Below are 24,683 nucleotides of genomic sequence, written 5' to 3'. Positions count from 1 at the left end.
TCTCTACTCCCCCCTCTCTCTCTCTGCTCCCCCTCTCTCTCTCTCTGGCTGCTGCCCCCCCCCCCCCTCTTTGCGCACTCCTCTCTGCAGAGCGTGGTGGGCTGTTGACGCACCGACAGCGGCCAATCACGCGCCATGTATCCAAGCTGAAGGAGCTCACTCGGCCAATGGGAGAACGGCAGGGGGCGGGGCGTATCCACTCGCACCTCCACACCGAAAAAATCAGTGGCGTCGGAGGAGAGACAGCAGAGAGACGGGGACGGGGACAGAGACACGGACACACACACACACACACTCTGACGAGGACACACTGCGACACGGCTGCTGACAATGGACGCGTCCGTCTGACCAGCTCCGGTCCCCCCGCTCCCCCCCCCCCCCCCCGCCCCAACCCCGTTTCTCCAACAGGTCCACCGCAGCCCGCGGGCATGTCGACGGCAGAAGGAGCCGCTGGCCCGCGCGAGGAGGAGGAGGAGGAGGAGGAGGAGGAGTACGGAAGGGCGGCGAAGCGGCTGAAGACGGAGGAGAGGGACGAGCGCGAGGAGGGCGAAGAGGAGCTGGAGGAGGGGGAGGAGGGGGAGGACTCGGACACCGGCTCGCTGCCCGGTAACGGGGAGTCGGCGGCGGCGGAGGACAACCGGGCCCGGTGGAGCAGCGGCAGCGGCAGCAGCCAATACGGAGCAGGGCGGAAGGTAAGGTCTTTTAAAAAAAAAAAATGATTATGATTATGTTATGATCCGCTGCAGCAGAGCATCACTGACGGTCACCGCTGTTGACGTCCTGTCACTCAGTGACCTCTCTCCTCCCTGTCACGCGCACGCGCGCGCGCGCACACGCGTCCTAACCATACCTTCATCATCAGCAACTACTTCCTGTCAACACTTCACCTGTCTTCATCTTATGGGGACTTGCTTTTTGTCCCCATAAGGAAGAAAATCCCCAAGATGTGTATTAGTAAACACACACACACACATACACACACAAATCAGGTTTTTTTTTAATAACGCAACTGACATGCTATTGCATTAAAACTAAAAATGATTTCATGACGTGAAACAACAGTGAAATATAAAACATTATTCTTATTATAAAACAAGTGTTAGGACATAGTTGTTGTGTGTGTTGACAGTTGGCTGACTCCCCCTGATTTTGATCAGGATGTGACCAAAGAAAAAGTTGAGTGAAACTTTTGTAAACGGCTGTTTGCACAACCAGCAGCAATTGCATATATATCATTTGTAAATCAGCAAGCGAACTTGTCTGCATGAGGACGCGCTGTCCCAGTCAGCTTTGTGATTGATGCTTGAGGCTTTGAGAGAGAGAAAAAAAAATCTGAATTAGAATATTTCAATACATAAGGTAGCCAGTAGGGCTGCAACTTACAGTTATTATCATACTCAATTAATCAGATGTTTATTTTCTCGATTAATCGATTAGTTGTTTGGTCCAATAAAATGTTGAAAAATGTTGATCGTGTTTACCAAAAGCCCAGGACAATGTTTTGTTTTGTCCACACACCAAAGATATTCAGTTCACAGTCAAAGAGGAGCAAAGAAACCAGAAAATATTCATATTTAAGAAGCTGAAATCAGAGAATTTTGACTCTGTTTGAAATACTTGAACCGATTAATCGATTATCGAAATAGTTGCCGATTAAGTTGCCGATTTAGTAGTTGATTACTAATCGATTAATGGTTGCAGCTCTAGTTACCAGATAGTGTGCACTCCGTAGTTTAGCAGACCAATCTATTGGTAGCCGAGTCAGAGGCGGAGCCAAAAGATTTTTATTGGCGTAGCCAGTCCTGGACCAGGTTTTACTCTGTGGTGGCACTGATATGAATATTTTCTGTTTTTCAGCAATATTTTTCACTCTCTTACAAAAGCCCTGACTTTTGAATTAGCAGTCATCAATAATTATGTGTGAACTCTTTAAAGACACGATTTGAGACGATTGCCAACACATCGCCTGCTTCGCTCGCTAAATATCTAGACGAATTGGCCACAGCTACAGCCAATCAGAGCGCAGGACGACAGCATAGTCAGGTTTTTTGTTTTTTTTTACCTTTTGGAAGATCATATAGTGTGTGACACCCTGTCGCCAGGCAGGGTAGTGCAGTATGAACTCACAGCGACTGCAAGTCACAAGACGGCAAGTTGTCTTGTGTGAAGTGCACAGTGATCCGATGACTTTGAAAGTTGTTTAGTCTGAACTTGGCATCAGGTGACGGTGATAATAACTGAACAAATATTAAGTGCACCCACTTAAATAATGGAATAGTGATATATGTAATATGTTATATTGCATATACAGTGTATACTTAATAGATTTTGAAATTAAATGTACTGAGCACTGGTCTTTAGATATTACAAAAAATGAAGGGGAATCCATTATATACACATTATGGTCACAGAAAACACAACTTAGATAATAAATCCCCTTGTGCATAATTAGGGTAATAAAAATTCCTGCTGAAGAAAATAAAGTATGGGCAACTAACCGGAATGTCAGAGAGGTTCAATCCTCTGCTCCTTCGGTCGGCATGCCAAATCGTCCTTGGGCAAGACGGAGACCTGGAAAATTCCCCCTGATGGCCATGCTGGCAGTGTGTGAATGGGGGAATGTGACTTGTATTATAAAGTCCTTAAAGTGGCTGATGACTAGGAAAGCGCTGAATAAATGCTTTCCATTTAGCATCCATACATATGAAATTAAATCCCCAATTAAATACTCAGCCTTTGGAAGAAAATACAGCTGATCTGGATGTATGTTCATAGAAAAAATAAGAAACATACTACATAGAAAATTTTAAAAACTGCAAAATTAGGCTATTTTAAAGGGATTATTCATCCTCTGGAATGCTCTTACATTTCTGTACACAGACATGCTTGATAGTAAGTGTCTTACATAAGCAAGTATTCTACGGTCATTATGGTTCATAGCTAAATTATTTTTTGAGTGGGTGCTCGTCCAGACTCCGCACTTTAAATAAACCCAAGTTACTTAACCTGTCACGGTTGCCCTCAAGTAGATTTTTTTATTAGTTTGAGTGTCAAAAAGCTTTCGCTCACATGCAGCGCTGCTTACGGGTTAAGGTGAAGAGCCCATGAAATACTTCACTGGCAAGGTTCCAAAAAACCTGGTCCACTTTGCTCGAGGGCCTCTGAAAAAGCAGCCTGAATTTTTCCTCCTCAAGGATTCCTTTTCATCTGGTATAGCTTTGTGCCAGAGGTTTTTCAACGTTGCGTTCACAAATAGAAGCAAAGGAAAAGCTTTTGTTCTCTTCGCAAAAAGGTAGCCCCACTTTTTGGGGGGGGATTTGAGGCTTTAAAGACCCTCATTAGTTCATAGTTTGGTTTTTTAAGAACCGTCTTTTGATCTCAGTCACCATATTATCACTAAGTCTCTTCTAGCCCTCTGCTCTGTTCAGGTTTTAATTTAGGTTCTGTCTCTACATTGAACTGTTCAAAAGTGTTTTGTTTTTTTTGTGCTTTTCAAAGTAGGATCCATCTCTGTGAGCTTGAAGACACAAGAGCTTCAACTAAATCCACCGCTGAAGTTGAATCAAGGGTTCGGGACTGAATAATGTCAGAGAAACATGTTGTACCACCAAAAAAAAGCCCTGTAACCTTAAGTCGGTCGGAGGAAGCAGGCTTTGTGCAGATTTATCTCCATTATTTTTTAATCCTCTCACGGAGAGCTGTAATAGCAGGTAGTCGCTTTCGTGCATTAAAACAAGCCATGTGTCGACATGCATACCTTGCATGAAAGTTCATCATAGAACTGTAGCAGGTCACAGGACGTGGGCTAAGATTCTTAAGCAAGATAAAAAAAAAGCCTGATTTCAGTGATAATGTTGCAACATTAGATAGATATAAGATTTGAAAATTAAGCTTGGTGAAATTACTTCAGTTGGTGTATAAGTACTTTTTGATCGCCACTTTCAATAATATAGCTATAATATTGATAACCGTTAGAATTTTGCTGACTATAATTGTGATAAGAAATTTTCACATTGAGGAATTTAAGAGAACCCAAGCAGAAACCTTTCCAGGGCCTCATCCAGGGCCCCTCCACCACGTTCAGGTGGTATTTCACGAGGAAGGAGGAGGATTGAATAGTATCATATCATTTTTAATCAAGATGTTGTCGACCTGCTTACAACTTAACCCAAGTCACCAGGGCCCAGAGTCAAAGCCATGATTGCCATGGTAATCATTTGATCGGAATACTGATCACATGATTTAAATTCTGATAGCATTATAGCCAGAGCAGACGGACAACATTGTTGTGCTGCATCAGTGTGTGGAGATAAACTTTAACATGATTTAAATCAGCATAGGCCTGAATCTTGGCAGGACTTGGGACTCGGTAATGTTTCTTGAAGCTACTTGTGATCTTGATTCAGCACTGTATGGTGTAATATTGTTTTTGGCCCGAGCGACACCGGTTACAACACCAAATATTGCACAACCGCCCAGCAGCCTCTTTGTTTGTTATTAATGAGAAAGCAGGCTTTCCAGTCCTCTGCTCTGCGTAAAGTCTGTTCTAAACCCCAACCAGAGGCACATTTCATTCCTGTAGCAAGTGGAATTAAAGTGTTAGCAGCAGTTTGCGTTAGTGCGTGAGCTGATGACTAAGAGCGTGACTTCATGTCAGGCTGAGTGAAGTGAGAAGATGGCGGCTGTGGGTGTTCTGCAGGCGGCAGCAGAGAAAAGAGGAAAGAGGATATTTTCAGAATGCAACTGCACTGGCTTTGACCTCTGATCTGGAAGAGAGAGATACTGTATGACATTATACTACAGACGTCAGGTGTCATTGATGATGTATCGTTACATGATCATTGGAGAATTTAATCCTTAAAAATTAATTATTTCTACCTGCTCAATATTCTTTATAGCAGAGAGTGGAATAGATTTATGATTCATTTTGTGTTCTTGTTTCCGTTTGTTTGATTGATTGGCACGATTACTCAAAAAGTTATGGACGGATTTGCATGAAAAACGTATCAAAAATAGGTCTCAGTCATGGTAACAGGTGATCGAAGTTTTCGAGGGATCCACATCTGGATTCAGGAATGTTTTTGAAGGATTTGTCGCCATCAGGGAAAGTATGATCATCTTGTCATTGTACATTCAGGCGCCCTGAACATGCGAACATATTGATCAATGTATCGGGCACAGTGAAGATTAGCTGGGTTTGTATGTAAGTAACCTGGATGGAGAAAAGTGTGTTATGTCAAATGCAACAACTGAAAAATGTATCAATAAGGAATTTGAAAGAGAAGATATGATATACTTCTCTGAAATTAAAGCTCTTTATTGTCCTATTTACTATATCATGTCTATAGAAAATATGTACCCAGAAAGTAGTTATCCACCCTGTATATGGAAGTAGTCATTTTACAGCTATACGGCAAATGGACAGAACACACGGAATTATAAATGTGAACCCAGCAACTTGGTCAGCGGAGAGAAATACTCGTCTCATGCCCTGTTTTTCTTCTCCAAACTCTCAAATGAGCCATCTGCCTCTATAAATAGACCAAAAGGAATGTCACTGTGAAAGAGAGGGACCAAAAGAGGGGAGCTGGGGGAAGGGATGGATAATTGAAGGAGAATGATATAGGCAGAGGAGTAGAAGAGATTTAAACTTAAGAGACGGAGTATCTGAGGACGATAAACAAGATGAGAAAAGATTTGAGAGAAAGTGTGAAGGATTTGACTAGAACTCCCTCTCTCTCCATCTGCTCCGCCTGCCTGTATTTGGACGTCCTGATTCTGACTTCACAATTTCATGACAGACAAGTCAAAAGGAGCCTTATTTTGTTGGAACATGGGCGTTTGCCAGCGCTGCTGCTGCTGCCGCTGCTCTTAGTGACCAGCGACTTCCTGCTTGTCCTCACAATGTGGAAATACTTCAAACTCGCACTGATTCATATTTCTCACTGAAAGAAGTCAATTGTTTCTGCTCAGACATGAACTTTGGAAAATGTCTAGAAAATTGGGTCTGGACATTTTTTTCCAGAGTTTGCTGTTCACGTATGAAGAAGGCAACAGGAGAATGTCCAAGGTCGGACGCGTTCATTCATTCATTCATTCATTCAAAACAGCCTCATGTCATTGATTCCACAAAATGTTCGAAAATGTCCTTTGAGATGCCGCTCCATGTTGACTGCATCACATCACCTCTGCAGATCTGTAAGCTGCACGTTAGAGCTGCCACGTCAAAAGGTTTTCTTCTGGATTCACATCTGGCGACCGGGACGGACGCTGGAGTTCCACAAAGCCAGTTTGCTTTCGTGACACGGACCATTACTCGCGCTGGAAGTAGCCATTTAGAAGACGGTGTAAAGTGTGGCCATAAAAAGATGAACATGGTCAGCAACAATACTCCGATAGGTCGTGCAATTCAAACCGTGACTGATTGGTATTGGGGGGGGGTTTATGGATCTGTGGACGATGCATCAGCAGAAACACAGATTCATTGGACCCGCCTGTGCACACTGCAGCCGTCTGCAGACTTCGCTTCTTGCTGACGTGAGCGGAGCCTGCTGTGATTTTTCTGCTGCTCTAGTCCGTCCACTTCACGTTTTGTCATGTTTTGTGGAAAGACAGACTGTTTGTATCGCCTGGTCATTTGAGGTAGCTCACCTTCCCGTCAGCTCGTATCAGTCTCGACACTCCTCCTCCGACCTCGCTCATTAACTACAGGCACTTTCACCACAGAACTGCAGCTCCCTGGATGTTGCTCGTTTTTCCTCATCATTTTCTGTTAACTGTGCAGACTGTGAGCTGGCAAAACTCCCAAGGTGGAGAAGATGTTTCAGTCAGGGCATGAAAAGCGGGCAAAAGGAACTGAACATATTTGTTAAGCCGTTTTAATGTGGAAAGGGCTGATGTGCCCGAAAACGTACGACATGAAATTGTTAAGCTGCAAAGCAACGACGAGCTCGACCCTGCGGACAACAACCTCCCTCTGCTCGAGTTCTCCCTGAGACGTGCCCTGAATTTTGTATATCTCCATTCAGTCTTTTATAAACTGACTCTTGCAAAGACTCAAAACTGACCGACGCAAACCTGGAAAACCGAGCTGCGAGTAGCATCGTCCGTACCATCTGATTTTAGATTTCTCTATCTTGTGTGTCTGGTTGTTTTTATTTCATGTCATTGTCAATCATCTAACTTTTGTAGTTGTCCCGTGCTGATGTATTTCACCTTTTAATCTCTGTTCTGTTACCTTGTTGTGCTGCTGTTCTGTCCCGCAGCCATTGCTCATGCTCCTGTTCTTTTGTGTTGGATTCTCTGTCTGCATCTGCCTGTCCGCCTGCCAGACAACCCTGGATAACCGTCTTCATGTGATATTAAATTCATCTTCACTGCACCAGCCTGCCTTTGTTGCATGTACCCTCAACATTGACGGTAAAAAAAGGTTATAAAGAATGAAAAATTGAAATGGAATGATGACAACTAGAGACTTGTGCATCATAGCCACTCAAATCGGCCTTCAGTATTCGACAGAGAAGCTACAGCTGTGAATAGCTGCACCTCCGCAGACAGAAAACAGCGTTTCTTCGTTCCAAAAGCTAGAAACTCCTGAGGCTGCATTTGTGAGAGCAGATTGTCTCAGTTACCTGTGAGAAGATGCTGCCGATCGGCCTGATGCCAACTGTGAGTAACTTTGGATAACTGCGTATGTGTCGCAGGATAATGGCGAGGACTCCCATCGTATCTCTCCCAGTCCCGTGGTGCATGTCAGGGGTCTCTGCGAGGCTGTGGTGGAGGCAGACCTGATCGACGCCCTGGAGAAGTTTGGATCCATATGGTGAGAACAGCCACCGCCTGTGTGTCTGTGTGCGAGGGAGAGTATCTTACCCTATTTTTGAGATCTGAAAACTACTTTGTCCCAGCAAGGATTTGATAAAATGGAGGTGTACGCCCAAGTGGAAACCCACCGTGACGGGACCCACTGCGAATTGCGAGCCGGTGATTAGTGATTTAAGAGAAACATTTGAGCATGAGTAAAAGTTTGTTGGGGGACACACATCACGAAAAAAACATGAAGCCACAGACACCAAGTGATCTACAGTAAGTGAAATAAACTACATTGATCTTCGGCAGCTTCAGTGTACAGATACTTACAGATGCTGAATAATTGAAGGAAAACATTTTGTGATACTGCAGTTTCCACTCTAAATGACTCCTTCTCCATTATTAACACTGCCTGCGTCGTGCAGTATTCATTAACCTCTCACTCTACCGAATGGAGCTGCAGAGAAAAGTATACTGGGAAAGACAACATACTCACGTTTGATTCAACATTATTTTTTGAACGCCTTTACTTCCTTACTGGGCTTGGGCAGGCCGATGCCCCTGGTTCAACATTTACAGCAACACAAAAAAAACGACCCATGTCTATCCAGATCTGTAGACAGTGAGTACTACAGAGTTAAAAAAGATCGGCTGAGCTGTTGAATGAACACCATGTGTATGTCTTATCGTACACAATGTTTGTGTTCTCAGTTACGTGATGATGATGCCGTTCAAGCGTCAGGCCCTGGTGGAGTTCTCCGCAGGGGAGAGCGCTGACCGCTGCGTGTCCTGCGGAGCCAAGGAGCCCGTTTACATCGCAGGTTTGTTTCTCTTTGACAGTTTCAGAGGCACTTGCTTGTTGCTCTTAAAATGAGGTGTGGTCGGGTGCATTGTCGGCGCATTGCCGTCTCAGGCAGTGGAAAGAGGTTGACCGACCAACCCCGGTCTGAGGTCAGCCGTGCAGTGTTTCACCGTAATTAAAAGCGCACATCATCAAGATAGTAGCGTGCACCTTACACAGGCGAGTGTATAACACTACACTCTGTAGCACACCGAGGTGATCCACTCGTGTGAGAAGTGAAACCATTTCCTCTGCAGCGAAACATATCTCTCTTATTACCTGGAAAATCTACCACACTGCGAGCGTACAAAAGAAAACAGGCAGATATGTTCGTGGGTTGTCTTTACTCACGTTACTCATATAATCCTCGCTTCTCGTTTGGTCTGAACGTACCATAAAACTTACCGATGAGACTGATTAGTTGCACATGCTTGTGTGTAGCATCCTGTATGTTTATATGTGTTTCATCCATCTGTTCGTCAGGACAACAGGCGTACTTTAATTACTCCACATCCAAGAGGATCACCAGGCCGACCAACGCTGACAACCCCAACAGTGGCAACAAGGTCCTGCTGCTGTCCATACAGAATCCCCTCTACCCTATAACTACGGTAAACACACACACGTGCACACACACAAACACACAGACATTTGATACTCTGTGGACTTCATATTATTATTCGTCATAGGGTATCACATTTTTGCTTCATTATAAGAACGATCTTAACACCCACAAGAGCAAGTCAAGTTTCTCTGCATCATAATGATAATGTAACTTTAAATAATTCACACAAAAGGAAAAATAAATTCACACCACTCTCGAAACCTTTCTTGCTAATTTTTAACCAAAATTTCAAGTTGCTTGTTAAAGCATCACCATTTGTTTGGAGGTCAAGTTTTTGTTGATTTAAAACTTTGGTAATCTTTGACTGATTCAAGCGTTTGAATGTTTCAGATACTGTTTTGGAAAAAGAGTAATAAAATACAATCTGTACATTTGGCTTGAAACTCAATTCAGTTTTTTGCTTCCTTTTTTTTTTTTCAAACCAAAGAAGACTTTCAAGATGACAGTTTTGAATCTTGAAAAATAATTCACTTACATTCCTAAGGAAGTCCTGAAGATGTATCAGCATAGTGTTTTATTTCTCTCTTTCCACTGCAGCACCTGTGTGGTATTCATAAAATGCACAGCGGCCTGAGGCCTGTGCGTCATGCAGGTTAAGACACAGAGCAGCATTAGAAAATTTTAGATTGTGGAAAATGTTGTATTTTGTGTAATTTTGTTAATTCTTTTCTTTTCTTCCCCATTTTGGTCCAGGATGTTCTGTACACAGTGTGCAATCCCATCGGCAGTGTGCTGAGGATCGTCATCTTCAAACGTAACGGGATCCAGGCCATGGTGGAATATCCTTACTGTGTTTGTGGGAACTGTGTCTTTACATTCTGTGTGGATCTGTGTGTTGGGAATGTGTCGTGGTTCTTTCCTTAACGCCGCTCCCCCCCAGGTTTGAGTCAGTTCAGTGTGCTCAGAAGGCCAAAGCTGCACTGAATGGAGCTGACATCTACGCTGGTTGCTGTACACTCAAGATTGAATATGCAAGGGTGAGAGATGCAAAACACATCAGCAGTCACTGACCTGGTGTCGGCCTGATAGTGATTTTTGGAAGACCAATAACGATATGTATATATATATTAAAATAATTGCCAATGATTCCTAAGATGTCACCGTGATGTCATTATCAAACCCTTATGACAAAGAAAAGTAATTGAGGTTTGGGTTTTACATTTATTCCGCAATCTAAAATGATACATACACAATCATTAATATCAATCTGGAAACCTGGAAGCATTTGGAAGGTCTAGAAAATAGCTTTTTCTTCTTCTTTTTAAAATGTTTTAATCTATTACTAGTTGATTTGACCAAAGTTGATTTCAGACATGCAATAATATCTGGTCATTTTTACTGAACAATTCCTGCCAAAAAAAGAAATGTCTGGAAAATGTCCCAATGTGTGAACACAGCAGGAAACATCTCCGGAGCTCTACCCAGGCGCCGCTTCATGCCCTCATGTTCCCGGAAAATGTTTCCCTGCCTGACTCAGACAATCTCCTGCTGCGTTCATCATTTGTGAACGCAGACTTCTGAAAAGTTCATATCTGAAAACAGCTCAAGCGTGTATCAGAACCAGACTGAAGGTTTACAATGGCCACATTAAAGCACATCGAGAGAAGAGCTTGTTGTGTTTATAATTGCGTCATCTGCGTAGAATAGTACCTTTCAGTGGGATGTGGCTACATTTAACTGGATCCTGAACAATTCTCTTATCTTTGTGTCAAAAGCCAACACGTCTGAACGTGATTAAGAACGACAACGAGAGCTGGGACTACACTAAACCATACTTGGTCAGACGAGGTAAGACACCGACTCCCTTTATGTCTCTTTTTCGTCTTTTATCTCTATGTCATTTTTCCACTTAAGTCAGACTGTGTTTGGGGTGATTCTACTTGTCTTTTTACGATACAAAAGATCCTGTGATGTGAAAGGTAGGACTCTGAATTCTCTATAGTGGCACATTTCCGTCCACTGCGGCCTTCCTTGATTTACGTCACGCCAATAGATGAAAATGACCGTAGTTTTCTGCAGTCATCTGGGAAACTGTCCAGATCTTCAGTCATTATGGGTCAGTCTTCCCCAACTGTGGGTTAAGAGTAGTCGTTGGACCGTCAAACCTCCCATCACACCAAGACTCCTCTGCCTCCCTCCCGTCTGCTCATCTCCAATCTAAGCACTCTCACACCAGCCAATCACCGGCCTCTCACAACTTGCCTGCATCTCCGTTCACCATGGGGAGAAAGAGAAAGAGAAAACATTGAGGGAGAGAACAGAGAAAGAGGGACGGACGTCAGGCTGACCATGCACAGCAGCTTTCTTCCATCTTCACCATTCTGCAACCCAGCAACATGAGAGAGAGAGAGAGAGAGGATTTCACTCCTGCTGACCGCCATGCAGCTGCTGCTTCAACATGCCCAGGAGACCTCAGCCCCACCTCTTGTCTGCCGGACTCCAGTAGCACTTCCTTCTATCTATCTGCTCCACCCCCCGTGTTTTTAATCTGCTCTGTCCGGAGAAGTAGTCTTGCATGACCTGATGGTTGGTTTACACAGTGTGATGAGCTCAGTTCCAAGGCCATTTTTCATTAGTTTTTTTACTGCGATGGTAAACAACAGACAACAGTGAGGACCAGACGTACACGTTGTTAATCAAAAGTCTGGCTATTTGAGTCCACAGTAAAGAAGTCTGGTCTGATCTCTGCTCTCTGTCCGTTTTCCTACTTTTAAATTAGGGCAGGATATTCAAATTTCATTAGACCTTCTGTGGCACAGAAAATAACCATTAAAAACATTATTGAAGATTAACGTCTAAAGAATAATTCCAGTATTTTTTCACCTGGTGTGTACATGTGCATTCACCACCTCCATTTTAGAGATTCACGTAAACAAGGACTGGTGCGAAATATCAGGGCAATCAGTGTGAGCCTTGTAATTTCATTTTACAGTGAGTTGAGGAATAAACCCAGTTGCTTAGTGTTCTTTGCAGGTGGAACAAATATAATAACCTCTCATCTATTGTGTGTCTTATTGTTATCACTTCTCTTACCATATGGAGAGCTGGGCATTTTGTTCAATATGATAAGCAATGCTAAAATGATTTGTTGTAAACACCACCGAAGTTACTATCAACATTTCCGACTTCCCAGTTGGATTTGGAGACCAGTGATTACAAGAATACAACCAAAACGTTGTCTTTCAGGACAATATTGTTGCGTCTCCGTCAGTTAGACTTTATCTCCTTGTCTGTTTACTCCGGTTTGAACAAATACAGTCAATCACCACAGTGAGATGACTCATCTTCGCCATAATCCATCATTGAATTTGAAAATTCCTCACTTTTTTCTCAGAAAACAGCTAATCTGATGTGAAGGTTTGCCTCACACATGTAACATGGGTCCAGGGTTTGGTCAGCCAGCAAGGTGACCTGGATTTAGATCCCTACCAGTTAACGTAATGGTATTTCGTGAGACAGTATGTTTACTTTTTAGTCAGACTCAGAGACAAGAGATTGAAATGATTTGTATACTGTATATATACGCTGCTTTGTGCAAGTCCTTGTTTCCCTGAATCTATACAACAGAGTTGGCAAATGCAAAATTAGCATGAGCCAATTGACCCCAACAGCCACAACGAGTGAACTGTGCATGAGGGTGAGAAAACTAAAAGTTCGTAAAGTCAGACCTATTTACTGTTCTGTTTGACTAAATGACAATATGTTTTTCTTTTCACTTTTTAAAATGCTGTGATAATGGTGGGAACCAGTATATCTTGACACCTCTAATCTGAATCCCCCTATTTGGTATTTTTTTAATATAAAGTATTTTATTGAGGGCCACTGCTGAAAACAGGGTCAAACAACAGTCTAACTGTAATATGAGCTGCGACAGTCTATGCTATCTAGTGAGTTACTATAAATACTACATGCTTTGTACTGTAAGTGTGGAGCTGATGATGACTTCCAATGATTTATCTGTTTGTGCTTAGATTAACTTTTGGGGTCAGTTCACTCTTAATTCAATCAGTTCAGGAAAATGTGAAATATTTAATGAGCAATCACATTAAACACTATAAACCTTTTTTTATTTCGACAACCCCTAATCCTGAGATAAAACTTATATATATATATTTAGCTCTTGGGATGGGTCATTGGGGTGTGTATGATTATTCAAAAACAGTTCATGAAATGATTGATGACAATGTGAACCGGCCCCAACTCTGCTGTCAATGAAATATTCACTAAAATGTGCACACGTGGAATGTTATATGATTTCAGTGGAGGCTCATTGTAAAGACACAGACTGGGACAGATCACCACACAACACCAGGATCAGACTGGTTGTTGATTTTTAAGGAGGAATTCCACCAGTTGTCCAAACTCTGAATGTTTCCACGTGTTGTGGACGGCTCCTGCTTATATGAGAACGGTAATATATATATGGAGCAAAATGTGCGATGCTAAGCTAATAACTCCAGCAATAACTGTGACATACCATAGATTGAAATTGGGCAAATGTGGAGAATATTACAGTCAGTCAGCCAGACATCTAAGTGTTATTAGACCACATCATGGATGAAGAGAAGCTGCAGAGCAGCAGAGGTCAGGCTCATCTAATTAAGCTCGGCTATGAAGACGTAGCTATAAGCCAACTTTCATTCCCAGATGGCATGGTGATGCAGCACAAGCAGCCCACGTTTAATAGACTGGCTTAGTAATGTTTCTTGGGAGGAAGCATTGCATGGTGCGATTTATCCAACAATCGCGTGTAAAAAGTCAAGATGTTTATAAAAATTCGCCATCTGTCCAGGGTGTACGGTCCCGCCTTTCGACCAGTGTCAGCTGGGATTGTCTCCAGCCGCCTTACGACCCATAAAAAGAAAGGATAAGCGATATAGATGATAGATGGATGTTTGTGAAAAAAGTCGTCATCTTGAATGTCACTCTAGATGCTGATTGCTCAGGTGGTGTTGTATACACAGGGGCTTATGTGAAGTTTCTTCCTCCTTTGCCGACAGAATTTGTTGTTCAGTTAAAGTTGAGTTTTTAAGCAGTATGATTCAGATACTTTTAAATATTTGAAAGTAAATCGGAAGGTTTTGCCACAGAAAGTCCACAGAAATGTATGTAGTTTTCTGGTGGTGCAGAGTAAAGCTATTGACATACATGTACAGCCGAATGTAAACAATGGAAATCCTGCCTAGATAATATTTCATCTTCTTAGGACTTGTCTAAGGGATTATACTATATGGTTGTATAATTTATCCACGCTTCCTTACTCACAGTGTGAACTAAGAGCTCTGCTGTTTTCATTTCCTTCATCCCGAGCTGTCTCTCTTCTCCTCTTCGCCTTCTTCTTCTCCGTTCAGCTCATCCGCCTCCACCTATCCATTTACCTTCTCGTGCTGCTGCTGCCTCTCTGCTTTCATCCTCTTCGTCTTTTGCACGCTCATTATCTCGCTCCTGCTAATCCTCTCGCCCTCCTCTCTTCATCCTGACATTTTTTCTTCCCTCCCATCCGCATCTTCTCTCCCATTCTTCCTTCTCTTATCCCTACCCTCTTATATCTTTATTCTGTATGCTGTCCTCCGCAGCTTCCTTTCCATTTAATTCTTAAAGCAGCTCCTTGTGGTTCTGTTGTTTCTTGTCACCTTATCGTCTCTTTTGCCCCCCTCTCTTCCTTTACTCCCCTTCTCGTTTAGCATCAGTATTTGAAATGCTGTTGCAAACATTAAGCCTACATTATCCCCAGTGTGTGTGTGTGTGTGTGTGTTAAGGCAGTGCATGGCTCATATTGCTTCAGATCAGCTTGCACCAAGGTCACAGCCAAGAACAGAGAAGACACCAACTGTCCTGCTGTCGTCGTATTTTTGGCCCATAGTTAGAGACGGGTCTACGGGCACAGCAGGCCTCTCTGTGTCGACCGGAGTTGCTAAGTGACCGTGGGTTGCTGCTGATCTTCATTTGGTTCTTGCCCAATGCACTGGTTAGTAATAACCTTCATGACCAGCAGGAAACTCCGGCTTGTTTGTTAATGAATCAAAACTCCCGGGGACGAGGTCTGAGAGGGACTTGCTTTGGTGCAGTGAGGATACAAGAAATTAATAAATGTCCTTAATGGGCCTATTTTGTGCTAATAAGGGCACACAGTCTGGGTCAACAGACCTCAATCCAACAGAAACTTTAACCACAGCTGCCACTTTCATCAATGAACCCAACTTTATTTCTATGTTGTATTTTGAAGATTTTTCACCGTGAACTCATTTCACAATGAAAACCAAGTAAGTATTAGTAAAAGCTTTGTAATTTGGACAAACCGGCACTTGTAAATAATTAGAAATGACTAAGGCAGTCATAATCATAAAAAAAAAAGTCTGTGTCATTTCAATTTGCCTCCAATGAAGTTTTTTTATATAGTTCATATGCTGCAGTATGTAATGCATTGACTGCGTTGTGGATAAGACCATGTGTATGTAACTGTGTTCGACAGACACGGTGATGATGGTAATATTTTTATCATTATGGTGATAATGTAATGCAGGTTGATGTTCTTTCGTGCTGTGGGAGAAAAAAAGAGAAAGCTTGATGCCTAACAGGTACTGTCTCTTTCATATCTTTGTCTGTGTGACCTCTGTATCATTATGCCTGCCTCTCGCTGAATAAAATTACCTTAAAGCTGTTTATTTCTTATTTACCCATCTGTGTCATTATTATAATACTGGTTTGAAGGAAAAAATCATGTTTTTTTAATAAAGCAGCTGCCCTTCTGTCTGACTCAGATCTCACACTCCTGTAGCACAAGCATGTGCCTAATTTAATTTATTTTTGTTCTTCTAATCTTTGAGTGACAGTTTGCAGCTCTGAGGCAGAAATGACACATTATATAAATGTCCATTTTTTTTCTTGAGGCACCTTGTACACATGAAGTATTCAAAATGATGTCAAACAAAATGCTTAACCAAATAAACCCTCCAGTGACTGAAAACCATGGAGAATGCATCCTGTGTTCAGCAAGATTTAAAACTATAAAAACATCCATGAAAACTTTTCAAACCACTTCTCCAGAAACATTCTCCACTGCCAATTCCTATCCATCTGTACTTGGACGATGTTTAAATGGATAAGAGCGGATGCATTCCGAGGCCTTTATCTTTTGGGGATGCTATCTGTGCCACTAAAGTGGGAAGTTATTGTATCTTATATATCTCAGCTATCACTTTTTGTGAGAACAGCATTTGCAGAGCCCATTGGTCTCTGCCAAGACTGTATCATTTTCTGTTTCATGAACAGACTCTCGAGGTGCGGCACCGTCTGGAGAATGTACAGTATGATGGCCTCCGAATTGCTTTTTTGCAGTGGACGTGATGCCGTTGACTTTATTAACCTTCACGTACTGGGAGTGTGAAAGGCCAGGATCACCAAGTCTTCCACATCGGTGGTAATCTGTAGGACAAGGGGGACTCTCAGTTGCTTGGTCGCAGTGTCAACAAACACCTTCAGCAGTAATGTGGATGATGCAGCAGACAGCTGTGGTGTAGAGGGAGTTGACCCTGAAGGAGAAGCTGTTGACTCACCAGTTGATCTACAGTCCAACCTCCTGTATACCTGGTGTTGTGAGCTTTGGGTAGTGACCAGCGAATTACATTGTGGATACAGGCAAAGGAAATCTTTTCCTCTTGTGGTGGTCTTTTCCTTGAGTCAGGGTGAGGAGTTGTCACTGCTCCTTTGCTTCCAAAGGAGCCAGTTGAAATGGTTTGTGCCTCTTATTAGGAAGCCTTCTGGAAGGATGTCCCTCGAGCTTTTCCATGTTTTCAAGTCCACCTTGGGAGTTTACCCCAAGGCCGATCCAGAACTTGCTATAGGTATTACATGGCTTCATTTAGCTGCAGGTTGGCGCAGGTCGCATTACAGGCAGATCGCTGGATTGCAAGCTGGGTGGTAATGGCTGATTGGGGAATACGGAGCTGGTATTGGACGGACTTTTGACTGGAGATCAGGACCTGGCGCCAGCTGGACCACCGACGGAATCAGGAGCAGATCACTGACTAGGGATTGAGTTTGGTGTGAACACACCATAAGACATGTGCCGGGAACCTAAAGTTGAGGAGTGGGCTGGCGTCTGTAATCTGGGGCTGACACTTGGGTTGGCCTCTGGATACCTGAGGGCTGAGGCTGAGGATTGGCCTGGCTGTGCAACTGGGTGTCGACAGGAGCCGTGATGTCCCAGTTTTCCTCCTGTGGTCACCACAGAACCCTCAGGAAAGTGGCAATGCGAGTTCTTCTGAAAAGGAACTCCTCAGGGTCATTCTGGTTTTCAGTCTGACAGACCAATGTGCAAACAGTTATGGAGGCTCTAAATCCAATGATACCCATATTGGACACTCACTGGAGTCTAATAAGGGCTGTGGCTGCTGAAGCTGGTTGCTGTTTGAATGGCTGATGGCCAGCCGACTGGGAGGCCGGCTGGAGGGGGCACATCATAACACACCACTAAAGATGTGTCCAGTGAATGAATACACATGAAGCTACAGGTCCTTAAACAAGCCCCAGATTACGACAAAACAAAGCTGACCAATAAAATCATTATGCAAACTGTCTGGGAATGGCAGCCATCTTAAGCGGTAGGTAGTTCCATACAGTGTACAGTTATGTGGCCTCTTTCTGAGTTAAATAGTTTTTTCCTGTTGTGTTGCTGAGTTTTTCTTAAGTAGTGAATGTGAAAGTTTACACCTGTGAAAGATTCTATTACATCACTGTGGGCCCTGCAGTCATGTGTGTGTGTGTGTGTGTGTTTGTGTGTGTATGTTTCAGACCGTGGAAAGGGCAGGCAGAGGCAGGCCATTCTTGGAGAACACCCATCGTCCTACAGTGAGAACGGCTATGGTAAGACTAAGACACACACGCACACACATGCTTTGAATTAAAGTGGTAACCGAATCACATGCCTCACACAATGCTGTTGCTTCACATACAGGTTCCATACCTCAGAGGTGGAACTTGATACTCACCTACACGCACACATGCACACATTCCCCCGGGGTAGGTGTAGATTGCCAGTCCGTGTGTAATGGTTAGCAGAAGGTATAACTTCACCTGCATGGAAACGGATCCTTGCCAACTACACTGTCTTTAAGGAGTCTCACAACACATGCACGCACGCGCGCACACACACACACACACACATACACACACGCGCGCACACTGACTGTAGGGGGTGACGGGAGTCATCAGAATACCACATGCATGTGTTAGTGCTACAGCATCTACCAAACAGTATAAACAAGCTCTAGTCCTCCGCCTTTTCGTGTTTTAAGTGTTGGTTATTGTTCGGACATACTCACACAACAACACGTATGCAATGTGTAAATCACAAGTTTGTATTCTATACAAGGCTAACTTAATACAATGCTCACATAGCGTGACCATTGAGTCATGACATTAACGGGCGTGTGGTTGTCTATGCCAGGCTTTTGTTTTTTGTTTTCTTGCACGTAACAGACTCCTACGTCTTCTTACATATTGAGAAGTTGGTCCATGCCCGCTTTTTTTTTTTGGAAGGTGAAAAAAACAAATGCACGAAGGTATTCGATGCAACCCGCCATCTTGTCTACTTGCTTTGTGTCATCCTTTGATGACACGTTCATGATTACATGATGGTGGAAACGCAGGCTGGTTCGCTAGACGGCACCAAAGTTCAAATACCCCTGAAAGGAATCGGTTCAAGAATCAGTTCCCCAGACAGTTGGTGGAGAGGGTCTGTGTAAGGTCGCGTTTATATCTGTATAGGTGTAAATGATTGCCAGGGGGGAAATATGGGACTCTTTGAAACCAGAGAAAAGAATTTCAAAATAGCCCAGTCAATTTATGATCTGTCAGTTAGTTGGATGCTGAGGAAAGAATGAATATCCTCACTCTTGTTGGAGCCAGTCATTGCTATCTGCTACACTGGAGATATTTTTCTGTAATCATGTTAAATGTGCTGTTTTTAATTTAGGCAATGAGAGTTATAGTCTTAAAAACCAAATGTTACACTTAGCTGAGGTCATGAGGTGAGTTCCTGGTTTAAGGTTATATTTTTTTGGCATATTCCTGAAGATAGTGAAGCCACATCTAACAATAACAACAGACTGAGAACCCCACTGCCTCTGCTTCCTCAGGGTCGCCCTGCCCCCTGCTGCCTCTGCCCAGCAACAGCAGGTATAAGCTCACCTCGGTGGATGTTCCCGACATGGTGTCCTACCCTCTGCCTCAGTCGTCCTCCTCATACTCTGGCCACGCCCCTAGCTCTGTTGCCATGGTGAGCGGCCTGCACCCGTCCAAGATGAACTGCACCCGCATCTTCAACCTCTTCTGTCTGTACGGCAACATAGAGAAGGTCAGTGTGCAACACATCCTTTTGAGTGGATCTTTGAAAAACATTTTAGCGGCGTGATGGCTGTTGTAGAAACACACTAGTATTGGGCCGCAGGATTGTCAGACTTAGACCTGTCACTTCAATTTTTGGTGTGTGTCGATGCAGGTGAAGTTTATGAAGAGTGTTCCTGGCACGGCGTTGGTGGAAATGGGAGATGAGTACGCTGTGGACCGAGCCATCACACACCTCAACAGCATCAAGGTGTTTGGCAAGAGACTCAACGTCTGGTAAGAAGTGGATCAGCACACACACAAACACACACACATGCACACATTTTAATTTATTCTTTCACACATTTCACAGTGTGTGCGCTGTTAAAAAGGCTCTGCATGCAAATGTCAGTCAAATGTAACATTGCTGAATTATAGATCCAAAATGTGTCACATCTGTCCTCAAGTATTAAAAGCACAGAGGTTGAATAAAATATATGCACCTATAAAACATATGGTTTTATAGGCTTCTAATCTTATGATTATTTTTCAGTTTATTATTTTATACTCTAAAAAAATAATAGAAAATGCAATGTTACAACTTCCCAGAGTCCAGGGTGATGCAATCAGATGTTTCATTTTTATTTTGTATGCTTTTTTTGATTGTTAAATGAGTATACAATAATTTAAACATTTTTTTCTTATTTCAACATGTTGACACTGACACAGTTTAGTGTGTTTTGCAGATCCAGGATTTAATAAAACACCTTGACTATCAAAGTTGTTGTTGATCAATTAAATAACAATCAACTGAAATAAAATAAAAAATTATGAATAAGAATCATAGTTGTACAGGAGAGGCCAACTCCCTCGGCAGATTTCTTCAGGTTGACATGTTAATGTTATTCTTGCTCTTTCATGCGTAGCAGATTTGACACGCATGGATACACTTGAAGGTTAACACAAGTGTGGTGGTGTCGTGTGCAGCGTGTCCAAGCAGCACGCCGTGATCCCCAGTCAGGTGTTTGAGTTGGAGGACGGCAGCAGCAGCTATAAGGACTTCGCCATGACCAGGAACAACCGCTTCAGCAGCGCCGGGCAGGCCTCCAAAAACATCATCCAGCCTCCATCTGCGGTGCTGCACTACTACAACGTCCCTCCGTGTATATCGCAGGAACAGTTGCTGAGGGTATGGTTCTTCTGTCTGATAAATGCTCTTGGGTTTAATGCACATTTTTGCAGGTTCATCGTCATGTTTAAATGTCTTTAAATCCCTACCTCTCGCTGGAGACGGTCGGAGACGAGATCAGGCCGAATGGTGGTTGTAGTTTTACAATTGAGTCTTGCCCAATGCGGTTTCATGCATTCATTAGCTGTTGTGTGTATGTTTTGGCAGCTGTGTACGGAGCACGATGTGCCTGGCTTTGTCAAATTCAAGATGTTTGATGCCAAACGTGAGTAGAACTTTAATTTGTTCTCATTTTGCTGTCAGCCTGTGATTCTCTTACTTCTGATGGATTTTAAAGTGGTTTTGGAATATTATCTCCCTCCCTCAGCCTCCTCCAAGACCATCTCTGGCCTGTTGGAGTTTGACAACAAGACGGAGGCTGTGGAGGTTCTCACTGTTCTCAACCACTACCAGATCAGGATACCCAGTAAGCCCCTCTGTCCCCACATGCACTCGTATACAAAATGTCCACAAAGTCTCATGCAGCACGATTGTATTTACACCTGGAAGTTAAATATATGCACTACATGTACTGTGTATTTAAATTACACTTTAAAAAGGTCTTTGTAATTTTCCTGTGATGCCAACTGACACATCTTACTTAAAAGCATTTTTGTTTGTGTGCGCGTGTTTTCAGATGGATCCAACCCGTACACCCTGAAACTGTGTTTCTCCACCTCGTCTCATCTATAAAAAGCTGCGGAGCCACAAGATGAGGTTTTTTCGTGAGTCGGTGGTGGCTGACCTCTGAGCCGAGGGAGGAACCATGAGAGGCAGACACACGGACGAGTCAGAGATGAGAGATGAACACGACGAGTCGAGAAAGAAGATGGGAGAGGGAGAGGTGGCCTTGCAAAGGGAGACGGAGAGAGGAGTGAAGACAGTGTCACTTTCTCCCAAACTGAACATCACTTACCATAATATCGATCATCTCAACATCCAATCACACCTGTACAGATGACAGACGAGTGACTGTCTGAAATAATAATGTCTTCATATTGTCAAGTGGGACGTCTGGAGTCTGGAGTCTTCACAGCATGGTAAACTTTTCTTCAAGTGTGGACCGTGACCAACTCTGAGGAATCTACTGTACAAAGCCACGTCGGATCTGAGATCATGGCAGATGGCGACTGAAATCATATTTTATTGTTGAAAAAACAATAACAGCGTGTTGCTTTGAATCGTCATTGAGCGTATATAGTGAATTTGAATATCATTTTAACACAAGTTCTCGCGTAGGCTTCACTAGATGTCGCTTCACTGTTTGGTCAGTCACTTTGGCCCGGCGTTAGATATCTCAACGACTGACCAGTTGTTGGGGTTTGCTGTAGATATTCATGGTCCTCAGAGGAAGTGACCCTCTCACCCGACTTTTCCCATGATGCCAGCGTAAGATCGGAATTCTCAGCCAGCACCGTGGTGATGAACTGACATATGGTATCTGGGAGACTAAAGTCAGGAGTCGCATGAGATTTCATATGAATATCCACGTTTTTCAGGAGGATGAAACTTTTTTTTTCACCAGCCTCTGTCATTTCCTTGTGTCCCATCTTTCAACTTTACCTCCACCACAAAACCCCCTGAGAAATTAACCGAGCACACGCTTTTCACTTTGGACACAATCTATAATCTTCACATTAGTGTCAAAATATCAACTTTCTTTCAAACGAGATATTTGCTGATGCAGCTGGCGGATTGTTGCGTTTCCTAATCACACTCCCGTTTCCAAGGAGATTAACCTTTTGGGAATTTAATGCTTCTCTAACTTTTTCGTCTTGTATTACCACCCAGGACAAAGGTTAAATGTAAAAATGTTTCAGTTTTTCAGATGATTAGGTGTTTTTAGACATAAAGCTCTGTAGTTTGACAGACGAGGCAGTTGGCAGCACAAAAGCGAGTGATGTCGAGTCACAGTTAAAACAACGATTCTGTGTGAAGTTTGTATGTTTTTGCTTAGGTTTCCTCTCACGGTCCAAACACCGTGGTAGGTGAAGGTTAAGTGGAAACTACAAAGTTCCCATAGGTGTGAGTTTGAGTGTTTATCTATTTTCAGACACTTTGCCGGTGAGCTCCGCTCCCAGGTGTGGCCCCAGGAGGGCTTCCTTCCTTAATGTGGTGTATATCCTCATGAAACAGAATCAAGGGTATGACTAAGTGACTGGTCAATTAATCAGTGGATTATAATTGACTATTCAGACTCGATACACACAATAATGCAGCATGAAGTCACTGAAAACACAAAATTTCTAACAAGTTCAACGGCCCATCTAAAATTGGAGTGTAAGACCAGTATGTCAAAATAGAGCCAGGAAAAACAGAATATTAAGGAGATTTTGCTTTGTCATATCAAACAACATATTCATTTAATATATTGTAAATTCATTTTTATAATCAATTGCTAATACAATGTTTTTTTTCTGGATTTTGCATGAGATTTGTGAGTAAATGGGCAGAACTCAGAATAGAGGGATTACAGACTGGGCCCAAGGCTTTGAAAGGTTTGGTTGTCCTTTGGTAATCTGGATGACATGACTCGTAGTGATTTGTAGCTTGAAATTTATAGAGGTTTAAATACACAAATCTAATGTATAGGAGAATTGGGGGCCCTTTTTCCCAGCTGTGTCCACAGACCCATTTTCCTATATTCTCAATGGACACACTGAGCTTCTTTGAGTTTTCCAGCACCTTTTAGAAAAAGGTGTGAAAAGTTCTGATGGATAAATCCCACTTAAGTTTGCAGTTAAATGCAACTGCTCCTTTAGATGTTGTGCAACAGTTTCATAAAAATGGACACAGGTTTAGACAGTATATCTTATGTCTGTGTGACTTACAGCACTTGAATCGTACTGTATTTCTAATGAGGTTTAATTTATTTATTTATGTGTTTTTTTAAAAGCCTTTCGGGGGGGATTTAATAAATGAGGGCTGTTGTCATGACTTTTAGGCTGTAAAAAGGTTTAATGTTGTTAATGGTCTGTAATCACTGACAAAACATTTTAGAAATGACATAGAACTATATTGTGCCATTCATCCGTGGTTGTAACTTACATGTACATGTTCAAAGTGAATAAATCCAAGTGTGGGGCTGCGAGGCCAGCTACACAGCTCAACTCAGCCGTCACCTGTGTCGCCATTTACAGCTAAATATGTTGTATCCACATAAAGAAATATTATCCTGTTTATTCCACATTCAGTCTGAATTTTACAACACTTACCAAAAGAAGAAAATGTCAAAGTTACACATTTAAAATAAAGGACTACACCTGGATGTGCGCTCAGAGAGTGCATATCTCTGCTAAGGCTGACGCCCCATCCCGCCATGTTAAAGAAAGTTCTTCATACAAACTTAAATGGAAATTGGTTATGTCATTTTTTCACCGCCGGTGAAAACATAACTTCCTTGGCAGACTCTCGATGTTTCACTGTTATAGACTGTAACTGCATATACTGTTGTCAGTTACAAAGATTTGAAAAAAAGTTTTAATTAATGGTTTAAATGAGAACTGTATTCCCCCATTTTTCAGGGAACAATGCATGGATCTTGGTTTTTGTTTTTTTTTAATCTATAAATGTAATGTGCAATTTGGGGCAGCTTGATTGAATTTAAGAGAACGCTCTGCTGAGTACCACTCTAGAGTGAGTTCCATTGTAGTTGTAAAAAGATCTGGCATACTAAACTAACTTTTTTTAAAGTATTTGTATTCACTACTTTTATCTACTACCTTTTTCCCATTTAAAGTTCTAACCCAAAATTAACCTTTAACAAAAGCATCATGTGACTCGATGATGCTCTGTCCAAGAACTGTAGTTCTCATGACCTGACTAAATATGATTTGATTGAAGTTGAATGAGTT

The 24,683-nt window shown here is 42.6% G+C and overlaps 1 protein-coding gene across 2 annotated transcripts; it reads left to right on the top strand.

Annotated features, from left to right (window-relative positions):
• The first annotated feature begins 214 nt into the window (after positions 1 to 214).
• On the top strand, positions 215 to 23,943 carry LOC118283577 (heterogeneous nuclear ribonucleoprotein L-like). Of its 2 annotated transcripts, XM_035605712.2 has the most exons (14): positions 218 to 692; positions 7,704 to 7,822; positions 8,521 to 8,630; positions 9,134 to 9,261; positions 9,969 to 10,054; positions 10,156 to 10,252; positions 10,991 to 11,063; positions 18,069 to 18,140; positions 19,415 to 19,632; positions 19,777 to 19,898; positions 20,589 to 20,790; positions 20,998 to 21,055; positions 21,158 to 21,256; positions 21,467 to 23,943. In XM_035605712.2, exons 1-14 carry the CDS (start codon positions 429 to 431, stop codon positions 21,520 to 21,522), a joined length of 1,704 nt encoding a protein of 567 aa, XP_035461605.1. In that variant the 5' UTR covers positions 218 to 428; the 3' UTR covers positions 21,523 to 23,943. The 2 variants fall into 2 exon arrangements, with proteins under 2 accessions (XP_035461606.1, XP_035461605.1); XM_035605713.2 differs by lacking the exons at positions 9,134 to 9,261; positions 9,969 to 10,054 and having other exon boundaries at positions 215 to 692; positions 8,521 to 8,562.
• Positions 23,944 to 24,683: the final 740 nt, after the last annotated feature.

This window comes from Scophthalmus maximus, chromosome 10 (assembly GCF_022379125.1).
Source record: "Scophthalmus maximus strain ysfricsl-2021 chromosome 10, ASM2237912v1, whole genome shotgun sequence".
Taxonomy (NCBI): Eukaryota; Metazoa; Chordata; class Actinopteri; order Pleuronectiformes; family Scophthalmidae; genus Scophthalmus; species Scophthalmus maximus.
Note: the sequence above shows the minus strand (reverse complement) of the source record. Positions and strands in the feature narration are given on the sequence as shown.